Source organism: Lonchura striata, chromosome 5 (genome assembly GCF_050655825.1).
Source record: "Lonchura striata isolate lonStrDom1 chromosome 5, ASM5065582v1, whole genome shotgun sequence".
NCBI classification, from domain to species: domain Eukaryota; kingdom Metazoa; phylum Chordata; class Aves; order Passeriformes; family Estrildidae; genus Lonchura; species Lonchura striata.
Genome location: NC_140707.1, coordinates 26109648 through 26129977, shown reverse-complemented (window position 1 = coordinate 26129977; position 20330 = coordinate 26109648). Strand labels below are relative to the sequence as shown.

Genomic DNA, 20330 nt, shown 5'->3' with positions numbered 1-20330 from the left:
ATAAAGCCTGAACACAAAGCACTTATTTTGGTGGAAGATGTACAATGAGAGATCTGCACTACTAACTGATATCTCAGGAGAACTGCTGCTAATCCCAGAATCTCTACAGGAAGTGCTCAACAGTGATGTGTCAGTCATTCAATGTTAGCTGAATGAAAAGAAATGGTGCTAGCTTTAAAGGAAGCTCTTCCCATGGTTGTACACAGCTACTGGACACAATTGTAAAAATAACAACAGTTAATAAAAGCAACTAAGAAAATTGGACTGGGGGTATGGCTAACTCCATAGAAAGGATGTACTACATGGTCAGAAGCAGGAAAAAGCCTTTGTGCACTCTTACATCTCAGATGACTTGAAGAAGATTGGAAACTGAGAGACCAGCTCATCAGCTTCTGGAAATCCCAGAATAGACGTTTACTGTGACAGACCATGAAGCAATTAAAAAGAATGACTGATGGATAGTTTAAAATCAAACCATCTAAGGTACAATTACACCCAATTACTTTTTGCACAGTAATTTGAGATACTTGTTCACTTGTGGCTGAATGACTTCATGACTACTCATGAATGGTGCGGCACTGGCACAGGTTGCCCAGAGAAGCTGTGGATGCCCCACCCCTGGCAGTGTTCAAGGCCAGACTGGGTGAAGTTCTGAGCAACATGGGATAGTGGGAGGTGTTCCTGCCTATGGCAGAGAGATTGGAGCTGGATGATCTTGAAGATCCCTCCAAACCAAGCCATTCTATGATACTATAAATCTGTTTTTGGAATTAAAATTTATTTTGCTTAGTTCTTCTCAACTCATTAGTTTGTAACTATGGGCTTAAACAAAGTTATTAAATAAGCTTCAACTCTAATCTGTAACATACAAACAACATTTTAATACAACATATTTTAAAACGTCTTGACAGCCATGCGTCACAACGAAGAGTCCTTTTTAGGAGAAAGATACTGAAATGAAACCCTGGTGGCTCCCTAACACAACCAATACAACAATAAACACACATTACCTTCTCCTTCTCCAGAATATGAACCCCCCTACAGCGACTACAGCCAAGATAGCCAAGAGGCATCCAATAACCACTCCAGCAATAACACCTGATAAAAGAGAAGTAGTATTACTCATTGTCCTCTTCAGTAACTTCTAACTGAATCAACATGCTACAGCAGAACCTTGCAAATGACTAATCAAGCATGCTTCACTCTACTAAAATAGAATATCTTTACTGTCCTTTGGCAGTATCAGTATTGAAATCTCCTTAAGAATAATAACCAGGGAATGTTAAATTAATATAAAATTGGGATCAAAGGACCAGTATTTTCATTCCAATACACCTGCTTCTAGTTTAACAGACTGTGAGATCATCAGTTGCTACTGCCCACTTGTTGCTATACCAAAGTCTCACTGTGCCATCCAATCCCTTTCAGCATGCCATGGCTTTTGGCTACTCCAGCAGTGGAATGCCATATAGAAAAAAGGCATCACCCACAGAACTAGCAAGGTATGAATTTACAGAGCAGTGCCACTGCAAAGCTGGAAAGAAACAGTTCATACAGAAAAAACAATGGGTGTTTTGATATTATGAAACTTGCCATAATTAAAGAATCTCCACATGCTGTGCATGTGCCAAGCTGCCAGTCCTATATTTGACATTAACTATACCTGGATCCTGGGGCAGTAAAACTGGTTCAGAACAGGGTGAAAATGATACGTAACTTTCTTCTCCCTCAATCATGTTGGCCATAAAGGTTATATTAGTGAAACCTGCAACACATGCCCTGTTGAAAGGGAAGGAATAAGAAAAAAAAACAAAACCAGGTACATTACAGAGTTCTAACAGCCTTCAGCAAGATCTGTCATCTTTCCATTAGATGATCTTCTAGATTTCAACAGCAGAAAACTTAACAAAAGAGTGGTTTGAAATAAATACCTGTATGAACGAAGAGGGATCAATGGTCCGTTTTCATAGCCATACATTGTGTTTCCCTTGCCTACATGAATGGTGTTCCTATCATTCTGAGAACTGGAAGAATGTGATTCTGCCTGCTTTGTTTTTATGACATACGTAACATAGGCAGTTGTCTTCTTCATCTTGAAATCTTTGTATGTGTTGTTCAATTTAGACTTCAAAGACTCAGAACCTTCATGAAACAACAAGAATATGGATATAATTAATTCCCTGGTTTTGTATCAATTGGCACAGTGGCTGAGATGATCAAAACAACTACAGTTGTCATTCCTCCGCAAGTACTGTTTGAAATGAAAGGCTGAGAGCAACAGATAATCTCAGAAACCTTCTTCTGCAGTGCAGTCTACTGCAGCACCTCTCCCCAGTGTAATTTGCTTTAAGTTACTATTGGTTTTACTTCTACTGTGTATAATGGAGCTCTGAATAAAGGTGCACGAGTGGTGGAACCAGGCACCCTTGTGGACAGATTTCACCAGCCAAGTCAGGTATATCCATGTGTCTTCTATCCATTCTTGTACGTAGGGAGTAAAATGCAAATGGTGTAGGAAAAAAATCCATCAGTATTTGTGCTACTCAAACATCATCAGGCCTCATTCAGGGTGACACTAAACTTGTCCTGACCTTGTTCCGTGTTCTATCCTACAAGAAATCTCACACCTGAACTGTAAGAGATGAAAGAGGCCTTTCCTCGCCATAGACAAGCATTGGACAAAACAATGGTCAGAACAGCTTCCCCTTCAGAAGACTTAGAACAGGCTACCACAGTGAGCAGTGACCAAGAGGACACCATTTGCAGAACAGCACCACTTTACAGTGTCTGTTCTTATAGCAGACTAACCCTAGAACCTTGAGGCAATTATATAGCTGAGGCACATGTAACTCAAGATGTAATACACAAATTCAACTTACCAGTTGTCCCAACAACTCAAGAGCAAGCCAACTGACAAATCTTCCCAGTGCCGAGGTGGGACAAAGAATATCACTCATTTGACAGAAGTTTGCTCTCTACTGACTGTCTTTACAAAGCTAAAAGATCCTTCTAGAAGTGGGTATAATACTGAATACACCTTTAGAAAGGAGAAGTCTTGCAGGCAGCTCTGAAAGGTGGAAAAGCTCTGTTAAGTTTGCTAGAGCTGTGCAGACAAGGGGTGATCTACCACCAGCAGCAAAGATCTCCTCAACTGTGACTCTGCAGCAACAAGGTGCAAGAAACTATTCTAAAGCACTGACTTGGTCTTATTAAAAGCAGATGAGGTTGCAAATAACTCAGCTGCCTAGAAATGGATGTTCAATCCTACCTGAGGTATGTTATGCCTTGTCCCTAGTTTCCATTCCAATAGGATGTACATCCCAGGTTATACCTGCCTTAAATACCACCCTATGACATTTCAAACAGCCTTAGACACCATTTCTTACACTACAAAATAAAGCCCCTCTGTCTATCCTAAAGGTAACCGTGACTGGTTTACAACAGAGAAACACATCTCAAGACTATTTGTGCTATTTCAACAATAAAGCTGAAGAGATTCTTGTCTGTAAAGCTGTCTTCTGCTCCCATCAAAGCACTGACTCTACATTACAAATGTGGGCAACCTTCCTCCCTTATTTCTCTCAGTCAAATCCTGCAAGACCTCCTTGAATACCCTCCAATCCAAACCACACAGAAGAATGCACCAGATCTCCTTGTGACTAACCAGGACTGGTTGAAGTTACAAGCAGAGCTGTTACAAGCAGAGCTGCATGCAAGAGACTGACATTCAAATCAGCAAATCAAAATTCTGCGAAATGGATTTCCAGTGTTGTAACAAAGGATAAACATGAATGTCAACTCCCACTAAGCAGAAACTGTCTCCATCAGGTGCCTTATTCCTACAGTGCACTGGCAAAAATGAACAGTTGTTCAAGTGTAACCTATGCTGCAAAACTAAGTTACTTAATTTTTAATTTAATTATTTGTCACTAGACATTCACCTATCAGAGACATTCTATGCTTTAAATAGACTAGTCTGATAGGCTACCCTCTAGTTTTCTGTGGCATTTAACTTCCATTAATGTTGTCAATGATATTTAAGTCTTCCACCCACATCCCATCTCTCTTAGTTAAAGTGTTTTGGGTAAAATCAGGAAGAAAGCTCTTTTTCTTTTAAGACCTCACTGCAGGCATCTTTCAGCTGAAGAAAGCAGGGGAAACATTCCATATTCCAAAACTGCTTCTATTAGCTGGTCTGAAAAGTATTCTGCAGGGAAAGAAAGGACACTATGCAATCTTGGGGAAACCAATCACTGGCAAATCAAGGTGGCAACAGCACAAGAACAATACATATGAGACTGATGTACAAAGGCAGGAAAAGACTGAATCAAACAGGCACGAGTGGCCTGACTTCAAGCAAGGTATCTGCCTCATGATTTCTGAAAAGTGATTGAAAAGTCTGAGTCCACCTTTTCTTTATTTGCTTAACACCTATTTAGAGTGTAAAACATAATGCTACTTGGTAAATTGTTTCAGCTACATGATAATATGATAAACATCTTACTTTGATCTTCTGTTGTAATCATTATTGCGTAGGCTTCTAATGGACCATTCAGTGGATCAAAATCAGAGAATTCAACAGACAGTGAGCTGTGACTGACGGCCTTGACTGAAGGAACTTGAGTTGGAGGAGGTGGGTCTGCCAACAAAAATAGTTTTTAGTACATTAAGCACTGATAAAAGTTTTCTGAACAAGAAAAGGCTGTGATACAAAGACTGTACACATAATGCATATTTATTGTGCATCACATTAGACTATTAATTAATACAGTGTTCTATTCATACTCTGCAAGCTGACAATGTAGTGCATACCAAGTCTGGTATTCTGCAATTATGAAGTTAATATTTTTGTCCTACAAGTATCTTTCATACTCAGGTTTTAACGCTTACCAGTAATGCTGGTGTGACACAACTTGCCCACTGGAGAGCTTTCAGTGCCATTTGGAAGAGTTATGATAGTAACATTATAAATGCTGAAAAAATTTAAACGTGCTGTTTGGAAGGTTTGTTCAAAGCCTTCTACCGTGCAGCGTGGAGCCGATTCTTCTCTTACTACCTCAGAAGTACTTATATTATATATTTTGATTCTGAAGCCAGCATTGTTACCAAAAGGACATTTCCACTTCAGCATTAGGAAAGGCTGCTTAGCCACTGGTTCACACTGAAGTGAATCCACTGAGACAGTTACTGCCAAAAGAAAAAAGAATAACAAAAAAGGAGGAGTAAGAAATCAAGCCTTGCCCTTAGAAAAAGCTGTGTATTTGTATGTTATGCATATAAATGCTTGTAAAACTTCAGTATTCCCTTTCCCCTTTTTAAAAGATGGCTACATGACACCTACTGCCTACACAAGGACTTGTTACCCTATGAGGAAGACAACTATTAACACAATACACAGACCTGTTCTGTGCTCTTTACCTCCTCTACAGACAGGGTTACTGGGAAAATTCAGGCTGAGTGTATATCAAGATCAGCAACATTTTCAAAATACTGTTCAACTCTTTAACATACTACTCTAAGAACATTTTTACAGTATGTAGACTGCCACTAAATCCCTCTATAATTACATAAAACTCTTAGTGGCCAAGAAATAAGAAAATTAGTTTAATCTCTGTCCATTAAGAGCACAGAAGTAGTCATCCTTAAAAGTAGCAACTATAACAAGTCAGTTTGGGCAAGAGTCCTAGAAGACTAGAAGATGTAGTATAAAAAATGCAACCTTATGACCAGCTACAGAAAGATGCTTAAAAAATAATATAGTAGGACCACTGAGAAGAAAGGTTCCTCTAAACTAAACATCTTGTAAAACTTGGCCTTCAGGACCAAAACACGTATAAACCTACAATTACAACAGACACTAAATTAATTTCCTCTCTCAGTAAGGATTTGGTACTTTAAAACACAGAGGTTATAGACTCACCTGTTAAATTATTTTGCTGTTAGAAGGGGTATTATTTTAAGAAACTACAGAGAAGCACAGTTGTGCACCAGAAGAAACAGATTTAGTAAAAATAGATGTGAGTGGGACTTCTACTGCAATTTATAAATATTTCTTTTTCTTCAGTAACACTGTCAGCTACTCCTACAAATACAGTGAAATTCTAGGAGATTACAGACAAACCCTGGAACAACACCTCTGACACCAGGTGACAATGGATGCCTGGTTTCTAGAGGAGTCATGACTTGTGACCTCTATCATGTAGGAACAGTTAGATGAAGTACCATCAGTGCTCCATGGGAAATGTCAGAGACCAGCATACTCTACCCTGATAAGGAAAAAAATGACGGGCTCTGTGAAATTCTTCTTATGACTCCAGAAACACTCAAGCAAGCAGCACTTTCAGAGCACCAGCAACTCTCCAAGTTAATCCCAGAGCCCCTTTGGAAAACCCACTCAGGAGCTCTGGGCAAGATTCACTTCCCCTCAGTCAAAATGGGACAAAACAAAGGAAAGAACAAGGCAGCACATGATCACAACAAGGAGGAAAAGTCACAATGCCTAACATGAGGAATGCAGAAGTAACTCAGCATTGTCCTATCTGCTGATGGGCTGAGCAAAGCAGCAGGGCTGACAGCCACACCATCCCGTACTGCCCAACATCAGCTGCATCCATGGGCTCTCCCAAAGGGGGAAGCTCCCCAGGCACGATGGAACACTCTGTGGGAGGCCTTCCAAATGAGAACCTGAGGACCTCACCCAGAGGAAACAGAGGGCAACAAAACCCTGTGCACAGATCCCCCTTCCACATATTGCCATTGCTGACTCCAGGTAGGCTGCGTGCAGCACTTCTGCCTAACATAATATTGTATTTCAAACCCTGGGCAGGTGAGCAGAGCCCTGTGCTCCACAGCAAAGCACAGGCCACTAGGAACAGGGATGCAAGAAACCATGACTTACATGTATTCAGTTGTATGGACACTCCTTCTCCTTCCATCTCATGATCAGCTGCTACAGCAAATACTATGAAGCTGTACAGTGTCCCAGGGATTAAATCAGTAATTTCTGCTTTGGTTTCATTGGATGTCAGGTTCTTCACAGGTGTACCATTCACAACCTCTGTCCTGTATGTGTAGGTGCTGGAAGCGCTGTCATTCACCCCCCATTTTAAGGTGACAGAAGTCACACCAATGGATTCTGCCTCAAGATCAAGAATCCGGCTGGGCCCTGTGAAAGGCAAAGTAACAACTCATTAACCTGCAGGAACAGCTGCTCACAGACATGGACACAAGAAACACAGCCACAGCAGGGCTTCATTCCCCTCACACCACTCATGGCCCAGAGTGCAGGAGCACCCCAACAACATCACCGGGCACTCCTGGAGGCTGTTGCACCAGGAGGTAGCCAAGACAGAATTGATGGAATATAACCTTGAGTGGAATTCATCTCCTTTTGACACTCTAAAGCAGAACACATCATTGCAATGCCAGATCTCCCATGATTTTGCTCAGAAATTCAAAGATGTTGGTCAGGAGAGATACAAGGCTGTAGGGGGACTGGAGAAAGGAGGTGGTGGTCCATCTGTGTGCAGCAAAAGGTAAGGAACTTCAAATATCACCGAAAGAGGAACAGAGGTGATGAAAGGTGGCAAAAAAGCAGCTTGCCTAGGTTGTGCCATGAATGCTCTCCTCAGCCATTGTTATCTAAGGTTTACTCTGCCCCAGCCACAGAACCCCAGATCACAGTATCTCTATATGGGAGCCATTTAAAATAATGTTCTGAGGCCCTGATCCTCCAAGAGGTGAAGGCAACAGATGCACCCACAAAAATCCCAGGCCAGAGAGAAAGTTCATGGGAAGAGTTTATTGTGTCACAGGCCTTGGTAATGAACTTCAACAATCATTGGTTTTGAGGTGTTTGTTTTACTCTGGCTTTTCAAAGAATGCTATGTCTTTTTCACACAAACATCTCTGCAAGCAGGCAAAGCACAGCACCTCTGCCTGCAACACTATTACATTTCAAGCCATGGGCTGGAGGGCAGAGCCTCATGTTGCACAGCAAAGCACAGACCACCAGCAACAGCAATGCAAAAAAATGTGACTTACTTGTATAGAGGTACATAGACACTCCTTCTCCTTCTGTCTCATTATCAGCTGCTACAGCAAATACTGTGAAGTTGTATGGTGTCCCAGGGATTAACCCAGTAATTTCTGCTTTGGTTTCATTGGATGTCAGGTTCTCCACAAGTGTATCACTTGTACCATTCACAACCTCTATCCTGTACGTGTAGGAGTCAGAAGCGCTGTCATTCACCCCCCATTTTAAGGTGACAGAAGTCACACCAATGGTTTCTGCCTCAAGATCAAGAACCCGGCTGGGCCCTGTGAAAGGCAAAGCAACAACTCATTAACCTGCAGGAACAGCTGCTCACAGACATGGACACAATAAACACAGCCACACCAGGGTTTCAATTCCCGACACCACTCATGGCCCAGAGTGCAGGAGCACCCCAACAACATCACCAGCCATTCCTGGAGGCTTTTGCATTAATAGCTGGGTAGCAGGGTATTGAGAATGAGCCATCTCAAGCATTACTCATTTTCCTTTCACAGGCAAGGGCAAGGGGGGCACAGGCCAGCCAAGTGCCACCACTTGCAGAATTTCACCTGGCTAAAAGGTAGGCAGCAAGGAGAGAACAGTGGAGGGGAAAGATGCCCGTGGTGCAACTCTATACAGTAAAATACAAGGAAGATGCAATATCACTGGATGAGGATTAGCAGTGATGAAGAAGACATTCTGCTCCAATCCTCATGCCCTGCATTTCACTCCCATAGAAGAGAAACCATCTCCAGATTCTCTGGAGACACTGTCTCCAGCCCCCTATTCTTGCATCTTTTAAAGGGCAATTAGCCATTACAGACAGCCCAGGGCAGACTTTTGGGCATTGACTGGTCAGCTAGGATCATACATGCAGGCACATTTCAGGAAAAGACAAATGACAAGAACATTCATCCATTTTCCTTCAAATGCACTGTGTGAAAAGATCAGGCTGAGCTACAGCCTTGGAAGCCAGCTCCAAAATGGCTCCTCCAACAGCACATCATGTCAAGATTTTTAATACTCAACATGGCAAGGTGCTTTGTGGCCACAGGAGTTCTCCTGATCTAGCACTGCCTGGATCTCTCTCTGGCTGCACCACGATGGCAGCTACAGGCTTCCCAAATCACACAAGTTCACCTGCCACAACATGCTCTTTGTGGGAGCACCTTAAAATAAGAATCTCAAGTCCCCATACTCTAAGAAGCCAATGAAAATGCCCCTTTCCCAAATTTGCAAGAGATCAGTGCTCAGGGAAAAGTCTCTTCACTGATCGTCTTGGAGGTAGCTTTAACATCAGCTTTCTACCAGGGCAATTCTACTTCTACACTAACATCCCATACTGGGGATTAGCCATTTCCAGCTCCAGGATGGAATCATCACCTCTGCCTGCAACAGTCTTAAATTACAACCATTGGATACGTGGGCAGAGCCTCATGCTGCACAGCAAAGCACAGACCACCAGCAACAGCAATGCAAAAAACTGTGACTTACTTGTATACAGGTGTATGGACATTCCTTCTCCTTCTGTCTCATGATCAGCTGCTACAGCAAATACTGTGAAGTTGTACGGTGTTCCAGGGATTAACCCTGTAATTTCTGCTTTGATTTCACTGGATGTCACATTCTCGACATGTGTATCACTTGTACCATTCACAACCTCTGTCCTGTATGTGTAGGTGCTGGAAGCGCTGTCATTCACCCCCCATTTTAAGGTGACAGAAGTCACACCAATGGTTTCTGGCTTGAGATCAACAACTGGGCTGGGCCCTGTGAAAGGCAAAGCAACAACCTGTCAAAAAAAAAGAATTAAAGAAGAGCCACAACCACATTTTCCTATTCCACACAGAATGAGCATCACTTGGAGCCAAGCATCACTTTCCTGCTTCAGGCATTCATACTGAGGCGTGTCTGGAAAGGTCATAGGAGCTTTGGGGCGTATTCTATTTTATTTCATATGCAACAATTACTTGTTCCCACAGTGGTTTTCCAGACAGAGAAACAGATGGAAATCAGGGAAGGAAACAGACCAAGCTGATCTTGGTCTGTTAACTCAAAATTGTGCCTATGAGTCTCAATTTGAGACTTTCAGCCTAAACTCTCCTCAATACCAGGAAAAAGAAATGGGATGCTTGAACAGGTCTAACAGCTGACATACCTGTGTCTGCAAGCCCAACTCAGCACCAATTCCAGACAGATAAAACTTACTTCAGTCAGCTTAGACAAATTTATGGACTCAATAGCAGCACCAGGACATACTCCTCCAAATTGCTGTGTAGGGACATTGCCTCTTTTGCTCTCTTTGCATTTCTGAGCTACACACAAAAGTAGTGTCTACTCCTATCACATTTATCTAGTCTAGGAAAAATGTGCCCTGCCAAAAAGCCAAAAAGATTGGAACCATACTTGATAATGCAGCCCTAGGAAGTGAGTCAGTCACAGCCCACATGAACCTCAGGCCCCAGACTCTGCAAAGAGCTCAACAATCTTTAAGACAAAAAAGCCTCAGTGACCATGGCACCACATCCCTGCACACCACATCTTTTGGTATGAGCTGCAATAACCCATTCCCAGAGATGTGAGGGGTCTACTCAGCCCTCAAGTGTCTACAAGTCATGCTGTGGCAGCAGCTGGATGGCTACATAGTCTTGAGTAGACATGCTGATGAAATAACTGATTTGCAGGTGGCACATGGAAGCACAGAGACCATTTCAGTCCTTTCGCAAACACCGCAGCATCCATATATGCACATAGCTGGAGCAAAAAAGCAGTGTCACAATGAGAAACAGGATGAAGTTGGAAAACCAAAGAAAGAAAGCAGAGCAGTTTGGTACAAACAGCACAGTTACTTGTAATTGGAGGCACCATTTCCTTACTTGTATACAGATTTCTGAGTGCTCTTTCTCCTTCTGTCTCATGATCAGCTGCTACAGCAAATACTGTGAAGTTGTATGGTGTCCCAGGGATTAACCCAGTAATTTCTGCTTTGGTTTCATTGGATGTCAGGTTCTTCACAGGTGTATCATTTGTACCATTCACAACCTCTATCTTGTATGTGTAGGAGTCAGAAGCGCTGTCATTCACCCCCCATTTTAAGGTGACAAAAGTCACACCAATGGATTCTGCCTGGAGATCAAGAACCTGGCTCGGTCCTGTGAAAGGCAAAGTAACAACTCATTAACCTGCAGGAACAGCTGCTCACAGACATGGACACAAGAAACACAACCACAGCAGGGCTTCATTCCCCTCACACCACTCATGGCCCAGAGTGCAGGAGCACCCCAACAACTTCACCAGGCACTCCTGGAAGCTGCTGTACCAGTGGACAGCTAAGACAGAACTGAGCACAAGCCATTCTGAGTGGCATTTACCTCCCTTTCATGCTGCAAAGGAGAAGCTTTGGTCACCACTGAAGCACAGCTCCCAGGGAATCCAGAAAGGTGGACAGGAAAGGGATGGATATGGTGGCAATGCAGACAATTTCAGTTTGGTTTATTGGTTTGTCTTTGGTTTAGTTGCTGTTGTGGAGAATTTTTGCTTTATGGTGGGGGGTTAGAGGGAGTTGGGTGTTTCATATGTAAATAAATAAATCAAGGCCATGTTTTTTTCTATACATGAACTACTCATTCTTAGCATCTAGCCCAGGTAAGGCTCCTATTAACTTACAACCTCAGGTGGGTGGCAGAGCCCTGCCCTGCACAGCAAAGCACAGACCACCAGCAACAGCAATGCAAAAAACTGTGACTTACTTGTATACAGGTGTATGGACATTCCTTCTCCTTCTGTCTCATGATCAGCTGCTACAGCAAATACTGTGAAGTTGTACGGTGTCCCAGGGATTAAATCAGTAATTTTTGCTTTGGTTTCATTGGATGTCAGGTTCTTCATAGGTGTACCATTTGTCCCATTTAGAACCTCTATCCTGTACGTGTAGGAGTCAGAAGTGCTGTCATTCACCCCCCATTTTAAGGTGACAGAAGTCACACCAATGGTTTCTGCCTCGAGATCAACAACTGGGCTGGGCTCTGTGAAAGGCAAAGCAACAACTCATTAACCTGCAAGAACATCTACTCACAGACATGGACACAAGAAACAAAGCCACACCTCTGCCTCACCGGGCAGCTAAAAGAGAGCTGAGGACAGATCATTCTTAGAACATTAATGTCCCTTTGACACTCCAAAACATAAGCACAGGCCATCACAGTGATTGAACCCCTAAGGCTTCTTCTGGGAATCCAGAGGTGGGCAGGAAAGTGCTAAGAGTGGAATGGAATATTTACTTAGAAGGGACCTACAGCTACCCTCATCCAACTACCTGACCACCTTGCCTCACCAAATGCTAAAGGGTATTACTGAGAGTATTGTCCAAATGTCTGAAACACAGAAGGGCTTGGGGCACTGACTACCTCTCCAGGAAGCCTATTCCAGTGTTTGAACCCTCTCTGTCAGTAAAGAAATGCTTCCTAATGTCAAGCCTAATACTCCCCTAAGGCAGCTTTGAACTGTTCCCACTCATCATATCCCTGGACACCAGAGAATAGAGATCAGCCCCTCCCTCTGCATTTCCCTCCTCAGGAAGCTGAGGAGAACAATGAAGTCACCCCTCAGTCTCCTTTTGTTCAAACTAGATAAGCTCAAAGCCCTCAGCCACTCCTTACAGGACAGGCACTCCAGCCCTTGTACCAGCTTTTCTGCCCTCCTCTATGGGCATTCAAGGCCCTTCGCATCCTTCTTCAACTGTGGGGCCCAGAACTACACCCAGTACACATTAAACTCCTGCATCCATACTTTTGATAAATATGTTGACCAGCCCTAGGATTGAGCCCTGAGGGCAGCACTGCTGGTGACTGCTCACCAGCCAGACACAACCCCACTCACTGGAATCTTGGGAGCCCTGCCCTGCAGCCAGCTCCACACCCAGCACACCATGAAGCCCCTCATCCCACAGCTGGACAACTTGTCCAGAAAGATGCTGTGAAGGGCAGTACCCAAAGTCTCACTAAAATCCAGAAAAACTACATTTACCACCTTCCCTTCCCCACCAGGTGGGTGACCTTACCACAGAAAGATCAAATTAATTAAATGGGACTTTCCCTTTGTGACATGTGACGGCACCTGACGACTGCATTATCCTTTAAACACCTTTCAACAGGACTCAGTACAACCTTCTCTATAATTTTTCCAGGAACTGAGGTTGGTCTAGCAGGCCTGCAGGTCCCTGGGTCTTTCCTCCCACCCTCCTGGGGTGGCAGAGACCTCCCCAGGCTCCCAAGGCCTTTGGCAGCTGATGGAGAGGGGTCCTGCTGTAACACCAGTGAGATCCTTCTGCACTCAGGGATGAATCCCAACAGATTCCATCAACTTGTGAACATTCAGCTGATACAGGAGATCCCTCACAATTTCAGGGTCAAAAGGGGAAAGCCACTGTCCCAGATCTCATGGGCCTCCAGCTCTGGGGATTGGGCACACCAAGGTTTGTCAGTATCACCAAAAACTGAGGCAAAACACACATTGAATGCCTCAGCTTTTTCTTCATCTCTGTTAGACAGGTGACCATCTTCAACAAGGATCAGGCCACTGTTTTCTTTAGACTCCCCTTGCTATTAATATACTTCAAAAAGCCTTTCCTGTTATCTGAAAGAGCACTGGCCAGTTTCAGCTGTAACAAGCTCTGGCCCTTGGTGTCTTCCTCATGCATAGATGAATCACAGCTTTGTAATCCCCTGAGAGGCCTGACTTCACTTTCAGAGCTCATACAATTTCTTCATCCTCTGGAGCTCCACAAGGAATTCCCTGTTCATCAAAGCTGGTTTTCTGCCCCAATTGCTTGACTTTTGACATAGTGAAAATGCCTGTTCCTGTGCTTCTAAAAGTCAGTTCTTAAAAACTGAACAGCACTCATAGATTCCTAAGCCATCAAAAGCAGATTCCCAGGGTAGGCTGCTAAGTAGTGCCCTGAACAGCTTAAACTTTCCTGGACTCCAGGAGAGCAACTCTGCTGTCACTGTTTATTCATTACATTGTAAATTTGAAACTTAGTAATTTAATGATTACCATAGCCAAGTGAGCCACCTACCATCTTCCATGAGTCCTACTCTATTTAAAAATACCAACTCTAAGAGGGTATCCTTCCTAGTTGGCTCACTATTTGTGACAAGAAATTATCTCCCACATGAAGAGATATGAGGACAAAGAGGGAGACAAAGCAGGGTGGATTATGTTTGCCTGGGTTTTCTTTTTAAAACCAAGGATATATTTCTTCCACACCTAAAGACCCCACTGCTTACTAGACATTCCAGATAAGGCTCCAGCAATAAGACATCAGATCTATACACACAACAACTTTACATTTTAGTCCTCAAGCAGTTAGGAAGAACTTTGAGCTGTCCACCATTTCCTTACTTGTATACAGGTCTGTGGACCTTCCTGCTCCTTCTGTCTCCTTATCAGCTGCTACAGAAGATACTGTGAATCAAAGCTATGTTTCTTCTATACATGAAAAACCCATTTTTAGCCTTTTTATTAAAGGCTTCTATAATTACCTGGCCCAGGGAAGGCTCCTGTTAAATTACAACCGCAGGCAGGTGGGCAGAGCCTCATGCTGCACAGCAATGCACAAACCACCAGCAACAGCAATGCAAAAAACTGTGACTTACTTGCATACAGGTGTGTGGGACTTCCTTCTCCTTCTGTCTCATTATCAGCTGCTACAGCAAATACTGTGAAGTTGTAGGGTGTCCCAGGGACTAACCCTGTAATTTCTGCTTTGGTTTCATTGGATGTCACGTTCTTCACAGGTGTACCATTTGTACCATTCACAACCTCTGTCCTGTATGTGTAGGTGCTGGAAGCGCTGTCATTCACCCCCCATTTTAAGATGACAGAAGTCACACCAATGGATTCTGCCTTGAGATCAAGAACCTGGCTTGGTCCTGTGAAAGGCAAAGTAACAACTCATTAACCTGCAGGAACAGTTGCTCACAGACATGGACACAAGAAACACAGCCACAGCAGGGCTTCATTCCCCTCACACCACTAATGGCCCAGAGTGCAGGAGCACCCCAACAACATCACCAGGCACTCCTGGAAGCTGCTGTACCAGTGGACAGCTAAGACAGAACTGAGCACAAGCCATTCTGAGTGGCATTTACCTCCCTTTCATGCTGCAAAGGAGAAGCTTTGCCACATTGAAGCACAGCTCCCAGGGAATCCAGAAAGGCGGATAGGAAAGGGATGGGTATGGTGGCAATGCAGACAATTTCAGTTTGGTTTATTGGTTTGTCTTTGGTTTAGTTGCCGTTGTGGAGGATTTTTTGCCTTATGGTGGGGGGTTAGAGGAAGTTGGGTGTTTCATATGTAAATAAATAAATAAATAAATCAAGGCTATGTTTTTTCTATACATGAACCACTCATTCTTAGCATCTAGCCCAGGTAAGGCTCCTATTAACTTACAACCTCAGGCAGGTGGGCAAAGCCCTGCCCTGCACAGCAAAGCACAGACCACCAGCAACAGCAATGCACAAAACTGTGACTTACTTGTATACAGGCGTATGGACATTCCTTCTCCTTCTGTCTCATGATCAGCTGCTACAGCAAACACTGTGAAGTTGTACGGTGTCCCAGGGATTAAATCAGTAATTTCTGCTTTGGTTTCATTGGATGTCAGGTTCTTCATAGGTGTACCATTTGTCCCATTTAGAACCTCTATCCTGTACGTGTAGGTGTTGGAAGTATTGTGATTTACCATCCATTTTAACGAGATAGAAGTCACACCAATGGATTCTGCCTTGAGATTATAAATCAGGTTGGATTCTACAAAAGGAGAAATAAAAATTTTAACCTACAAGAATATATGCTGACAAACACATACAACACTCTGCTCCCTGCCATATCTTGTCTCTCTAAAACACCAATCAGCCTGGGAAAACAATCAAGCCACCTTTCTCTACTGCAAGGCATACTTGCAAGCTCTGCTATCTACTCCAACTCCTCAAACTTCACCTCAAGCAAGCAGTAAAGCTGTCGAGGTGCAGTAATTATTTTTGTGCTGCTTCAGCTTTGAGCTTTATGCAGTGTGCTGATGAAGACTGGGACACACAACTCGTGGTTATTGTTTTCCTAAACTGGACATCCCAAATAGAGGAGCCTTTCTAGCTGCAAGATTCACACACCTGTCCTGTACAAACATGACGCAGAATGTTCTCTACTAGGCAGAGGACTTCAGCTGTACGCCATCACTTATGCCTTTCAAATATGTATGTCACAATGAGTTGAACTATTAACCTGTAACCTAAAAAGCCATAATAAGTAGGGAAGGGAGTCTGAGTCTAACATGGATAAAACTATTCCAAGGCCATGCAGCAATCACAGCATGAAACTGCACTCCCAGTCAGGTGTACAGATGCATTTCTTGGCCTCATTCTCTACTGCAGTAAAGCAGTTGGACTCATGCCCCTGCAATGCTGGACTAGAGTTCAGGCTTAAAGTGTTATCACGGTACAGAAGTACAAAACACCCCAAAGATTCACATTCCAGTCACAACCCAAACCACAGACATGTACAGTGCTTAGATCACCTCTTGTCTCATCAGGTGGTGAGGCAGCCTCTGTCACACTTCCACCTGCAGAGATTCTGTTCCCAGTTGCAGAGTTTACTGATAAATCATCATTACTACTGGTTGCTGGTTCTGCAGTTGCATTTATTGAGCTGCAATCCCCAGTGCCTGGAAGAACACACAACTCTGTCTTTACAATACTTCTGAACTTCCCATTTGCAGAAGTCTAGTCAGTTATAGATATCATGCACAGACCCATAGTCACTTCTGTTTCCCCAGTTCTACAGAAACCTCACTGCACATCTCCTGGTTTTACCCCTTTTCCTGGTTTCACCTCTTAACTTCTGTGAGATTATATGAACTAGATTCAAGCGATTGTCACATTATTTCAGCCACCCACTGACTACACATGGTTTGGATGGAAGCTATTATGACCTCTCTTCAGTACAGTTTTTTTTTGAAAGCAGTTAAAACAATTTACAGCAACACTCCACATGTGTGTTTTCTTCATGTATTATCAGAAGTTTTGTTTAACCTGGCATAGCAATTTTGTTTTTGCCCTAAGCATAATCCCCTCTTCCCCTCTCATATTCCCATAATGTGTTCCCACAAGTAAGGCTAAAAGTAAGGAAGAGACATGACTCTATCTAGAGCCAGAAATACTACATCAATTAATACTACATCTATTTTACAGTCCAAAGCATAGAAAGTATTGATTCAGACCCTAAAATTTAAAGGCTAACTCATTCTAATATTCAATATTAAGGTAGAACTTCTTTGCACACACTTTCAGAAGTTTCTGACACATAAATATGTGTTATCTTGACCAGTACAGCAGTTCTAGACTCACTTCAGAAATTCTTTAAGGGCATCATTTTGTGTGTTTTGTTTTTGGGGTTTGTTAGGTTTTTATTACCTTTAAGTGTACTTTCCTATCTTTCTAAGCACAATACACCTGCACTCGATTTTACCAGAACTCTCTACAAACTGAAAAGCAAAGAGATTTAAGTGCAGATTTATATTTTGAAATATCCTTAAATGCATTGTAGGTATTACAGTCACTAAAATAACTGAGTACATATTTTTAACTGCTATTTCTAAAAATTATTTTCAGGAAGCTTTTTTAATACTTTGATGATACTGCTTGATCTTTCTTAAAACCTACTAAAATAAGGAGAGTTATAATAGAAAAAAAAAAGCAAGCAACAGAATGATACTTACAAGGAATTGTACATCTGACCTGGAAAACAAAAACAAATAATAGAAATTAAAACTACTGGAAGCTCAAATAAAATAAGGAGTGGTTTAATTAACATGAGGGAAGAAAAAAATCTAATTTTAAAACTCCATATTTTTTCATTCTGCAAAAGACATATATAAAATACTACTGACATAAAAATAACATGAAAAAAAATACACCAAACCAGTAGATAAAAATCTAAGCATGCTGGCAAAATGCTAGTTTCTACATTATAAACAGGAGTTTATTTTGTCACAAAGAAAAAAAAAAAGTTTGAATAACATAAGCTTGTTAATTTGCACATATAAATTTATAAACCTAACCTATAAGATCTTAGTTAAAACACACTTTACTTAGTATTCTTATCACCATCCCACCAAAGAATGGCAGATGTCAATCAGGTCTTTCTTACTAATAAGATTTTTCTTTTCAATTAGGTCTTTCTTACTAGTAAGATTTTTACTTTCATCCTTTTGCTGCATAAACATTCTTATTACTTCTCGCAAAAGTGTTTCTTGCATTTTCTGAAGGAAACACAGGGTAGTCAAAATTCAAACCACTTGATACATGCTCTAAAGTCCAGTTTATACATATGCACACATCCACAACATATAGGCAGTTGCCATTTAACTGTAGCCTGAAACTCCTCTGCTGCTAATACTGACAAACGCAACAGATTTTTGCTTTGAGGACGATTTTTAGCTTTCAAACTTTGTACTTTACTTCCAAATAGCCATTTCCCTTCCTGTTGGACTGACAATTAGCCTATAAATTGTCATATGAATGTCGCTCCAGGCGGCACCATGAAATGCTGCTTAAAGGGGTGAAGTAAAGGCCCAGACTGAGGTCTGCAAGAAGCAGTCTTACCTAAAGCACTTGGAACTTTTGTTTCCTCTACCCCCATCCAATGTCTTAGCTGTTTGTGCAATTCCACGAGTTAACTCAAAATAAGCAGCCATCTCACAACACCCCAATGCAATGCTGGAATCCCAAATCACTCACTCCCCCAGCTGTCGTGTTGCTGGTGCCACAAGGAACTCCAGCAGCCATAGCTCCTTGAGCCAGTCATGGGTCCAAGCAGACACACCCTCAAAAAGCAGTCAGAAAACACCATTAAATCTTATTCCTGTGATGGTCTCAGTGCCATAGCAAGAAGAGTTTGGGCACTCTTCCTAGGCAAAAAAAGCACTTGTAAGCATCAAAGACCTAATGCTTGGTCTTGTCTAGCACGGCCCTGTGGACAACGTGGCACACAACAGACGTGACATGGGATGTCCCACATACGGTGTGAGGCTCCTCCTCAACCTGAGCTTTTGAGAGCTCAGCCAGGCTGCAAGCCTATACAGGAAGTGAGGAAATATTTGCCTGCACCCAGGTCAAGAGTACTTCTGCATTCCTTCCTAACGTGTCTGAGGAAGAAGAGCTCAAGAAGGAAACAGTCACTCTGAAGGCAGGAAGACACTACTGTGCAGTGTCCAGAGCAGAAGAGCTAAGCAGTGTGGAAACAGCTGCTGAATAGTAAGCAAGAGGTGAGATTTACTGAAATGCAGGGCGAGGAACAAGCAAAGCCAAAAGGATGTTATGTTTAAGAAAGAGAACTCACAAGAAGAACAAAATCAACAAGAAATGCCACAGGACTAAGCTACAGCAATTTCTGCAGCCCTACCTGACATCATTCACTGCCCATCATCCCTCAGTTACTTTCTCTTCTGTAGAACTGCCTGAAAATGAACTTTCATCTCCTTCACAAATTTTGAGTTTAGGGGCACAGTATCCTTCCTGAGGAACAGGTATTATTATTAAACTGTGAAACAGGTATGCCACTAGCAAATCCCTGAACCCCTCCTTTTTACCATCCCATTTCTTCCCTGCCAGCTCAAAGAACACACTCATTCCTGTTTTATGGGCATCTGATCTAATGGCAAATAATGACCAAGCTGCTTCAAATTTGGTTGTACTATCACATGTGGACAGTGGGCATCCTTTTATTAAGGATTCTCAAACAACCTCAAAAAGGAAAGTTACACTAAAATTCCTATCACAGGATTAAGAAACTGCACCCTATCATTCTACTTGCTTATCACACCCTGGCAATACACCCTTAAAATACCCTTCTGATTTTCCAGAACCCTATGTGCAAAATCAAATTTAAAAAAATCACATCCCACTGGCAGCAGGCAGGCCTCTTCTGAAACCCAAAACCACACAAAACAAACGATCCCATTCCAAATCATCAGCCTGCCTGACTCAGTAGTTCCATGTTGTATTTTTCAACATCAGCCATGAACCAAACTGTTCTCCAACCTGATGTTATTACTTAGAATTTACACAAAGCATTTGTTTATGATTTCAGAGGATATTTGCACTGAACACCTGATTCTCCTCATGTTTGCATTTAATACATCACGAGCCCTGCCATCTCTGCTTTTCTTTTCCAATGACTCAAATCCCTATTATTCATATGTACAGTTGGGTAATTTTTTAAACTTTTGTGGAATTTT

The 20330-nt window shown here is 42.5% G+C and overlaps 1 protein-coding gene across 4 annotated transcripts in view; it reads right to left on the bottom strand.

Annotated features, from left to right (window-relative positions):
* Positions 1-20330, bottom strand: part of PTPRJ (protein tyrosine phosphatase receptor type J) — a 73801-nt gene that overhangs the window by 9434 nt on the left and 44037 nt on the right. For 3 of the 4 annotated variants that reach the window (XM_077784259.2, XM_085581487.1, XM_085581486.1), the window contains exons 2-15: positions 17811-17829; positions 16611-16757; positions 15572-15847; positions 14692-14967; positions 11785-12060; positions 10912-11187; positions 9530-9805; positions 8044-8319; positions 6899-7165; positions 4891-5187; positions 4505-4639; positions 1932-2142; positions 1664-1779; positions 1011-1098 (exon numbers count right to left, since the gene is read on the bottom strand). In XM_077784259.2, coding sequence (XP_077640385.2) covers positions 1011-1098; positions 1664-1779; positions 1932-2142; positions 4505-4639; positions 4891-5187; positions 6899-7165; positions 8044-8319; positions 9530-9805; positions 10912-11187; positions 11785-12060; positions 14692-14967; positions 15572-15847; positions 16611-16757; positions 17811-17829 — 2936 coding nt within the window. The remainder of the gene's footprint in view (positions 1-1010; positions 1099-1663; positions 1780-1931; positions 2143-4504; positions 4640-4890; positions 5188-6898; positions 7166-8043; positions 8320-9529; positions 9806-10911; positions 11188-11784; positions 12061-14691; positions 14968-15571; positions 15848-16610; positions 16758-17810; positions 17830-20330) is intronic. The other variant, XM_085581488.1, reaches the window with a different exon arrangement.